Genomic DNA, 9,192 nt, shown 5'->3' on the forward strand with positions numbered 1-9,192 from the left:
ACCAAGGGAGAGCAGGGGCCCAGGCAGAAGGGAAACTTCTTCCTGGTGCCCACCTGCCTGTCACAACCCCCACAGGTGGTTGAGTTGCCAGTGACAGAGCGACAGATTGAGCGTGAACACCTCATCCAGCTGCGTCGCTGGAAGGAGACCCGTGGTGAGCTGCAGTGCCACTCCCCACCCAGGCTGCATGGTGCCAAGGCCATCCTGGAGGCAGAACCAGGCCCCCGACCCGCCCTGCAACCATCAGCATCCATCCGCCTGCCCCCAGAAGCCTCCCTCCCTGGCTCCAAAGGCAACCCCAAGCTGCCCAAGCAGGTGCAGAAGGAGCAGCAGAAACAGAAGGCAGGTGGGCAGCTGGAAAAGCCCACATCCCCAGCTCCCCAAGACCCAGCCCACCATCGCTCCCATGAGAGCCTGACGTCGCAGGAGAGTGAAGACACCTACTTGTAACCCTGGCAGTTCAGGACTCTGGGGTGGGGTCTCCACACACCTGCACCGTTCACGGACTGACACTCCAGGACCTTCCCACCCTCTGAGAGCCCAGCCTCCTGGCCGCTGGGTGGCAGAGACTCTGGCTGGCCCAGCACAGATTCTGTCTGAGCCTCCTTATTTATTTTCTCTCCATAGTGGAGCTCAGGCTGGTCCGAATAAGGCAGGCAGAAGTGAAGGCCAATGGGCTGGACCTCACTTAGTCGCCTCCTTCTGGGGAGTTGCTCCCCAGGGCCAGGGCACTAACATGAGGAGAGAGGGTGGGGTGAAGGGTGGGGTGCTCTTTGTGTAAAATAGAAACATTGTTTTGTACAGAAATAAACAGGCTTGTATAGAGAACTGATCTGCTTCTAGAAACTAGAAGGAGCTGGGAAGGGGTGCCATGCCGGGTGCTCAGTGTCTCTTCTCCATGCCCTACAGAGCTCACCATCCTGGCTTCAGCCTAGTATAAGAGGTTCTCTGAGGAGTGTCTTTGCCAGAGGAGAAGCCACGTCCAGGGCCAGCCCCTACTCCTGGCCCCCAATTTTCCTCACCTCACCCCCTCAGCCCCATGTCCACCATCTGCCACAGATAAGCAATACCGGGATGGGAGTCCAGTTTGGGGGCTGAGCTGGGCCTGCTCTCCAGGCCTTGATCCCTACCCATCCCTGAAGGAAAGGGCTTGTTAAGGAGATGCTTGCAGAGTCTCCCTTTTCCAAGGCCTGACCTGGATGCCACTTTGGATCCCGCTAAGCTTCTAAGTGCTCATACCAGGATGGGTGCTGGGGCCAGGTGGGAGGACCATGAACATCCTTACATGCTCAACCTGGGCCTCCATCAGAGGCAGAGGGGTTAGGGGAGATGGCTGGGTATCTGGTAAAAGGCTCCTGCCATTAACTGAGCACTTAGCATGTACTAGGCTGGACTGGTGGTCTCATGTACCTGATCAGGTAGGCTTTACTGTTATCCCCATTTTACAGATGAGGAAACAGAGGATCTGAGTGGGAAAGATGAAGTTGATCCAGATTTGCACCCGGAGCCCCTCAGCTACTTCTCCAGGGTGCCAGATGACCTGTTTCTGCCATTGAGGGCCTGGGCAGACGCTTATGGTCATAACCTGATGATTGGCGAGGGTGAGAACAGGGTGTCCCTGGGAAAGGCCCCCCCCACCTCTGCTGAGGAAGCAGCTTTTCCAGTCAAACAATAGCACTGTTCCTGGCAGGCTATCAAACTTCACTGGGCTGTGGGGGAAGGGGTAGGAAAGGGAGGAATAGAGCCTCCCAGGGAGCTTTCAGGCATCCCAGGGCCTCGGCCTAGAACCTCTTGGCCTGGTACAGCTGGGGATACTGAGGCCTGGGGAGATCAAGGGTCATACAAGCTTATAGGGCAGGTCATCCACTTTCTGCCTCCCGTTCCCTCACCCCTGTGGCTTCCCACCTCATCTGTACCTGATAGCAATGAAGTGAGGGGCTAGCCTTTGAAGACATGGGCTCCCCCACCCACCCTGCAGGGTATGATAGGCCAGGATGTGGTGACTTCACAGTGCTCCACTAGAGACCACTAGGCCAGAGGGTCCAGGGAAGGAAAACTGTCCTGCTTTCATCTGTCCACAGTGGAGAATTCTGAGCAGGCTGCAGGCCTATGTAGGCCTACTGGATCCCCATCAGGCCTGAGGCCTGCTCTAACTTGCATGGTTCAGGGTCTCAGACCTGAAGCCTGAGGATGCTCTGGTCAGAGAAGCGCCACCCCCCAACCCCCTCCCCTAAGCATGCTTGACCCTAGATGTAGAATGCCTGCTTAACCTTGGGGGGGGTCTTGGACCCGAGGAGGCCTGAACAGAACCCAGTTCTAACCTCAAAATGAGTGTAAACTGGCCCTAACAAGCCTCAGATCTGGGCCGTCTGCCAGTTCAGGGGGCCTCTCTTAACCGTTTAAACGTGCTCTGAGCAACTGCGACCTGCTGCAGGTTTGGGCAGGGCCAAATTCTCAGTACCCAGTGAGCCCCAGATGCTTGGGCCTGTATGCCCCAAAGTCTGAGCCTTGGTCATTCCTGGTTCAAGCACTTACAGGGGTGGTGGCTGGGGGCCACCCCACCCAGGCCAGGCTTCACCCTGTCAAGCAATTTGCTGGGTTCATAAAGCAAGGGGGTTTGTACCGATCCTGGGCAGCCCCTGCTGGGGGGACAAGCACTTTTGTCCCCACCACCCCAGTCAGCTCTGGTGGTCCTGCCCCTCGCAGAGCATGGAGAGGAAGGAGGGAGAAGGGCCTGGGGCAATGTGTTGGAAGCACTAACGGGGTCCCCCAGTCTGCACAGTGGACCCTTAGCCCTTCGGGCACCAGGTGCCCCGATTGCCCAGCGGCCCTTCCAACCTTCAATGCCCGCAAGCAAACACCCCACGCGGGAGGTGGAAGGACAAACACCAGCTCTGGCCTCCCGCACGCGGCCGACGCCCTACGGAAAGGGCGGAGCCCGGGGAGGGGGCGCGGCAGGGGCGGGACCTGGAGGACTCCGGCGGTGCCGTGAATGGGCGAAGCGGGAGCCCCAGCCAGGGGGGCGGAGCGCGGCGGCTGGGAAGGAGCGTGCACCGCTTCGGTGCCGGGAGGAGGCGCGGCCGCCCTGGAGAGGCCCCGCCGGGCGGGGCCGCCGGGGAGCGGGACTCGGCGCGGGACGGGGCGGGTCCGCGGCGCAGCGGGCGGCGTGGGCCCGGCGGCGCCGCGTCCCCTTTAAGCCCCGGCCCCGCCCCGCCGCCCCGCCCCCGGCGGCCTGGGTCTGGCAGGCGAGGGTCGGGCGGGCTCGCCGCGATGGAGCTGCACATCCTCGAGCACCGGGTGCGGGTGCTGAGTCTCGCCCGCCCCGGTCTCTGGCTCTACAACCCACCCGCTCATCAAGCTGCTCTTCCTGCCCCGCCGCAGCCGGTGCGCGCTCGGGTTCGGGGGCGCAGGCGGGGGTGGGCGCCGCCGAGGCTCCGGGTCAGGGTCGGGAGACGGGGATCCGCGCGGGGCGGGCGGGCCCTCCCTCTCCGCCCCCCGGCCCGGGCCTGCCCTCCCCGGGGCCGCCGCCGGTCCGGCCCCGCGCCCCCTCCCAGGGCCACTCGGGCACCGCGCCCGCCGGGCCGGCAGTCCTCGGCCCCGGGTGGGCTCGGGCGCGGCCATGGCGGCCCGGGTGGAGGGCGCTGCCTTCACGCGCCCCCGCCGGAGGCTGGCGCCGGGGGCTCAGGGTTAACGCCCCTGGGCCTGTTGCCCAGGTGAGCCTCTCCTCCCTCCCGGAATGGAGGGGCGGGGGCTCCGGCGGAGGTGAGCAGGCGGAGCACGGTCCGCGGCTCGGAGATGGGCCCGCACGCCACTGCCCTGCGGGGAAAACTGAGGCTTGGGGTGGGGGGGCTGGAAGGCGCCCGGCAGGGGGTCTTTCCGGGCGAAAGGAGCGAAGTCCACCCGCCCCCTCCGCCCTGCCCAGGCTGAAGATGCCCCCACCCCACCCAGGTGCAAGTTCTTCAGCCTGACGGAGACCCCCGAGGATTACACGCTCATGGTGGACGAGGAGGGCTTCAAAGGTGGGGGCTGGGCTGAGGAGGGGGTGTAGGGGGAGGTTTGCCACGCTCTCCTCTTGGGGGTTCTTGCTAGGGGCCGCGGAGACCACGGCCCCGGGAGCTCCGGCCTTGCAGGCAGATGGAGCGGGGCTGGAACTCGGCGCTCGGCTGCTGGCTGTGAGCCCTCGAGCCAGTCACTTCCCCCCTCTGAGCAGTTTGTTTCCCCTTATGTGAAATGGGTACAGCTGATGGTTCTGAGCTAATAGGATCCCATGAGCCCTTCGTCTACAGGGCTACGTGCGAACAGCGCTTAGCAGCCTTAGGCCACCCGCAGGGCCTCAGTCAAGGGCATGAATCAGGGATTGCTATGGCTGTTAGAACCCCCTGGCCACTCTACCCCCCCCCCCCACTACTCTTGCTGCTGAGGGCAACCCCCTCTGCAGCTGGCCTGGGAACTCCAGGAGTCTGAGGGTTGGAGAAAGAATGCAGAAGCAGGCAGCCAGCCCAGGGCAGGGTTCTTGGGGGCCTCTTGGCTATGCTTGAGCAATCAGCAGCTACCCCAGCCCTGGCCTGTGCTCCGGACTAGATGCCAGTCTGGTCCCTGGAAATGACATCTGGCTCCTATTCCTGTCAGCCTGACCCATCCACACAGGCCTACAATCTCAGGGCAGCCAACTGGAGCTTGGCCCACCCCCAACTTGCTGCTCCAGTCAGGCCTTAGTTTCCCTGTTTGTACTGCAGGAAGGTCTGGGTTGGTTAAGGGGGAAGGGCATCCCCCAGCCAACCTGATCTGTTAGCGCCCCCTGCTGTTACTTCCTTGTGTAAAGCCGCTGGTAACTGAACACTGTCAAGAGGCACTTGCTGTCATTCCTTTTAACAGCTGAGGAATCAGATTCCAAGTAGTTAAATCCCTTGCCCCAGGTCAACAGCAAATAATGGCAAAGCTGGGTTTGGCAAAGATTCTGTTTGAATCTTGAACTTCGATCTTAACTGGTAGGTTTCAATCCTTCAAAGACTAATGCCTAAAGCACTTTCTAGTCCTTGCATACACACAGGTCTTGGGAGCAGAACTTGGGGGAAGGAGACAGCCTCAGACCTGCCTTTACCTTGGAAGAGCCCTCCAAGGCACAGACAGGGAAACTGAGGGGCAGGGACCAGGCCTCCAGTCCCTGACTGGGCATGTGCTCCCCGCCCACAGAGCTGCCCCCATCAGAATTCCTGCAAGTGGCCGAAGCCACGTGGCTGGTGCTGAACGTGTCGTCCCACAGTGGGGCAGTGGTGCAGGCTGCTGGGGTCACCAAGATCGCTCGCTCAGTCATCACACCACTGGCCGAGCACCATGTGTCTGTGCTGATGCTGTCCACTTACCAGACAGACTTCATCCTGGTGAGTGTCCCACAGGCACCGGTGCAGGGTAGGGTGGGCCCGGGGCCCTGGAGACTCATATGATGTGTCATCTCCCTGTGGTGCAGGTGCGGGAGCAGGACCTGTCTGTGGTGATCCACACTCTGGCCCAGGAGTTCCACATTTACCGAGAGGTGGGCGGGGAGCCTGTGCCTGTTGCCAGGGATGATTCCAGCAATGGCTTTCCCCGGACCCAGCATGGTGAGGGCCTCTCACATCCCTCTGGCATCCAAACCTGGGTAGAGGCTCCTCTTCCCACAGGGGCCTTCCCTTGCACTGGCGGGCCTGTGGGTGTGAGGAGACTGGCTGCTCGCTCATACAGGATGGTGTGGGAAGCGAGGCGGGAGGTGGGTTTCCGGGAAGCTTGACTCTACCCAGCCCAGGCCTTGCCCTCACCAGCCACCAGGGGTCGCTCCAGCCCATGAGCACACTTGACTGTCTTCGCCTGGTTCTTCCTCAGTAGGGCCCAGCCCCACTGTGCATCCCATCCAGAGCCCACAGAACCGATTCTGTGTTCTCACACTGGACCCTGAGACCCTGCCAGCCATTGCCACTACCCTCATCGATGTCCTCTTCTATTCGCACAGGTGGGCCTTGTTTGTGCTTCGTCTCTTTGTCCTCCTGTCATTGCTCCCTGTGCTCCTGTCCTGCCATCTCCTGTCCATCTCTTGGTTCTGCAGCTGTGCCCTGTTCTGTGGCCCATGTGCCCTTCACTGACGTTGGGGGACCAGGGTGATCCACGTGGACACTCCCTCAGCCCTCCGGAGGCAGCGACTGAAGTCCCCTCCTGTGGCGTTGGGCAGAGCCGTGCTCTGGTCAGGCCCTCCAGCCCTCGGGTTCTGTGTCTTCACAGCCAGAGCTCATCGTCCTTCCCCACCCCACCAATATCGTTAGGAGATCAAGGTCCTTGGACAGGGAAGGAAGGCCCCAGCCCAGAGATAGGGGGACCTGCCCAGGGCTCCCCATGCCAACCGCTTCCCAGGCTCCTAGAGGCTTGCTGGGAAGAGATGGAATTGGCAGGGTGTGTGGCAGCGCCCCTGAGCCTTCTGTTCCTTCCCAGTGCACCCAAGGAGGCAGCCCCTGGCAGTCCCGGATCCAGCTCCATCACATTCTTTGCCTTTTCCCTCATTGAGGGCTACATCTCCATCGTCATGGACGCTGAGACACAAAAAAAGTATGTGCCCCTGACACTGGGTGAGCCGTAGACCCAAGCCAGCCCCGGGGAGGGAGCGTCAGACTCTGAGGCCACCTGGTTCACCTGCCCCACGGGTTCACCATGGGGCAGAGAGGGGATGTGAGTGCCCTGCCCACTGCCCGCTGCTTCCCCAGGTTCCCCAGTGACCTCCTACTGACCAGCTCCTCCGGGGAGCTATGGAGGATGGTGCGCATCGGTGGACAGCCCCTGGGCTTTGGTGAGGGCTGCTACTTGTGTGCTGGGGGCTTGGGGAGGGCCTCCTGGGGGACCAGGGTGAGCCACATGGACCCTTCCTCAACCCTCAGATGAATGTGGGATTGTGGCCCAGATTGCTGGCCCTCTGGCTGCGGCGGACATTTCTGCTTACTACATCAGCACCTTCAACTTTGACCACGCCTTGGTGAGCACCATGGACTGGGTGGGGGCTTCTGCAGGGAACTGAGGCCCAGGAAGTTGGGGGGGACAGGAAATAGTCCCAGTTAGGTTAGACATTGGGGACCCCTGACCAGCTTCAACCCTGACCCCTCCTCTGCCCGCCTGCCGCAGGTGCCCGAGGATGGTATCAGCAGCGTCATTGAGGTGCTCCAGCGACGGCAGGAAGGCCTGGGCCCCTGAAGCCCACGGAGAATGTCAGCTCTCCCCTTTGCCCCGAGGCTTCCAGAGACTTCTCTAAGCTATTTCCTCAAGCTCTGGGATGAAGCCCTCTACCCCGTCTCCTGTTCCTGCCAGGGGACCTCTTGTTCTGCTCTGTGTATAAGCTGTGTGCAGGCACCGGCTGTCATGTGGACATGCATGTCTGCCCATGCAGGGGAACATGGTGCTCGGGCTTTCCACCAGGAAGCCCCCAACCCATCACTCCCTGCACGGCCTGGGCGTTTGCACATTCCCTGCCCAAGGTCGGAGCAACCCCTCCCTCCCACCCCCCAGCATCCTGGGCCAGCTGCCTTCTGGACAGGCCCAGATCTCCGTTCTGCCTCTGGCTGGGGTGCCTTTCCTGGCCAGGTGGGTTCTGACAGTGCCTTCCCCCCGGGGCCTCCAAGAAGAATGTTTCTACATCTCTCCCTTTTTTATTGACTTATTAAAGAGCTTGTAGTGATGGGGCTGGACTGTGGTACCTGGGGATGGTCTGTGCCTTGGCTACGACTGCTCTGCTGCTCCTCAGGACCCCTCTGTCTGATGTTCTGGGTTCTCCCTGTCTAGCTGGCTTGAGGCTGGGGTCTTACCTCACTCAGTTCTTACTTCAGGGAAACTGCCACTGTTGACCATGCGAGGAATTAAAACTTTGAGAATTGAAGTGACTTAGCCAAGGTCATGTGATTCTCATCTCGGTCTTCCTGGCTCTGAAGCCCATGATCATCTTCATTCCTTACTGTTTCCAGAATGGCCCAGAAGATTCTCAATATGGAGACTTCCAGACCCTCCTGCCTGGGGGTCCCCGGGCCTTCCCGGCCACCTGAGGTCTGGCTAACTTGTTTCAAAATCCCCTCTAGGAGGGCCCCAAAGTCGCTCTCCTCTAGGCTATCCCTGCTTTCCGTTGGACCACACCTTCATTCTGGCTGTCCCTCAGGGGAGTCCCTGCTGCTCTGCTCGATCAGCCCAGGTCTTGCCACCAGGACGCTCCTGAGTAGAGGTAGGAGAAGCAGCAGAGTGGAGACCCGGGAGTCTGTTCACTGGGCTTCTCCTGGCCAGGAGAATAGGACGCATCTGGAAGCCTCATGGGGCCCTCTGTGCCCTTCATGGCTGCTCGCCTGGACTAGAGGCTCAGCACATCGGGGCCCGGTTTTTCCTGTTATGGAGGGGCTGCCTCCCCACTCCATGAGCCTGGGATTCCGCTGAGGCCCGATGGTGCCCCACAGATGCGCCAAGAAAGTTATCAGGTGCCCTCAGCCCAGACACGCCCTCACTCAGGAAGAGAAGAAGGGTGTGACTTCGGCGTACTCAGCGGTCGAGGTGCCTCCCCAGAAAAGTCAGAACAAGGGCCAGGCATCTGGCAGTGCGCCCACCCTGCCCCTGGGAACCTGAGGGCGGCAGATCAGAGGAACAGAGAGCGATGCCCGGCTTGGTGAGTGAGCAGTTGGGGACCCTGGGCCAGTCCCTTCCCCTTGGCCTCAGTCTCCCCGTGTGCATGGAGACCTAGACGCCAGCTCCTTCAGGACCCTGTGCCTTGGCCCTGGGCAGGGGCCATTTCTTTAGTAGTTTGTCTTACAAGGGGGAGTCCTGGCTCCTGTGCCTGGAGGACCTCCTCTCAGCCCTGACTTGAGACATGTCCTAGGCTTGAGGTGGGGACTCTAGAACCCAAATTATTGGGGTGTCTGACCTGCAGCCAGAGAGCTTCTGGGGTTGGTGTGGGGGGAGGTTTCTGTCCACCTGCGTGTGACTCACTGCCTGATTTGGGTGTTTCTGTCACCCTGACTCCAAGTGCCCTACCTGTTCCTTCAAACCAGGTCCTGACCTGGCATTGGGTCTTTCTTGGGGCTGTCCTAGGATTGGCCTGGTTGGGGGGCTGCAGGCTCACCCCCGTGAGCTAGCCTGCCTCAGACCCAGGCCTCGAGGTCAGCATGACAGCCTGAGTCTCGGCCACATGTTGGCCTGTCTGTG

General features: G+C 61.1%; 2 protein-coding genes across 3 annotated transcripts in view; both read left to right on the forward strand.

The window, feature by feature from the left end:
- The window catches only part of TBC1D10A (TBC1 domain family member 10A), a gene marked incomplete at both ends in the record, with an annotated part of 29,197 nt that extends 28,747 nt beyond the window's left edge, over positions 1 to 450 (forward strand). For both annotated transcript variants that reach the window (XM_084253871.1, XM_084253870.1), the window contains one exon: positions 76 to 450. In XM_084253871.1, coding sequence (XP_084109997.1) covers positions 76 to 450 — 375 coding nt within the window. The remainder of the gene's footprint in view (positions 1 to 75) is intronic.
- Positions 451 to 3,270: 2,820 nt separating this feature from the next.
- On the forward strand, positions 3,271 to 7,299 carry CASTOR1 (cytosolic arginine sensor for mTORC1 subunit 1; the record flags this gene model as incomplete). Its single annotated transcript, XM_084253397.1, is given in 10 exon segments — positions 3,271 to 3,339; positions 3,341 to 3,384; positions 3,949 to 4,019; positions 5,194 to 5,381; positions 5,468 to 5,600; positions 5,863 to 5,986; positions 6,460 to 6,573; positions 6,729 to 6,811; positions 6,900 to 6,994; positions 7,141 to 7,299. Coding segments are annotated over 10 exon segments (990 nt in total). The 3' UTR covers positions 7,210 to 7,299.
- Between the last annotated feature and the right edge of the window lie 1,893 nt (positions 7,300 to 9,192).

This window comes from Talpa europaea (genome assembly GCF_964194135.1).
Source record: "Talpa europaea genome assembly, chromosome: 14".
NCBI classification, from domain to species: Eukaryota; Metazoa; Chordata; class Mammalia; order Eulipotyphla; family Talpidae; genus Talpa; species Talpa europaea.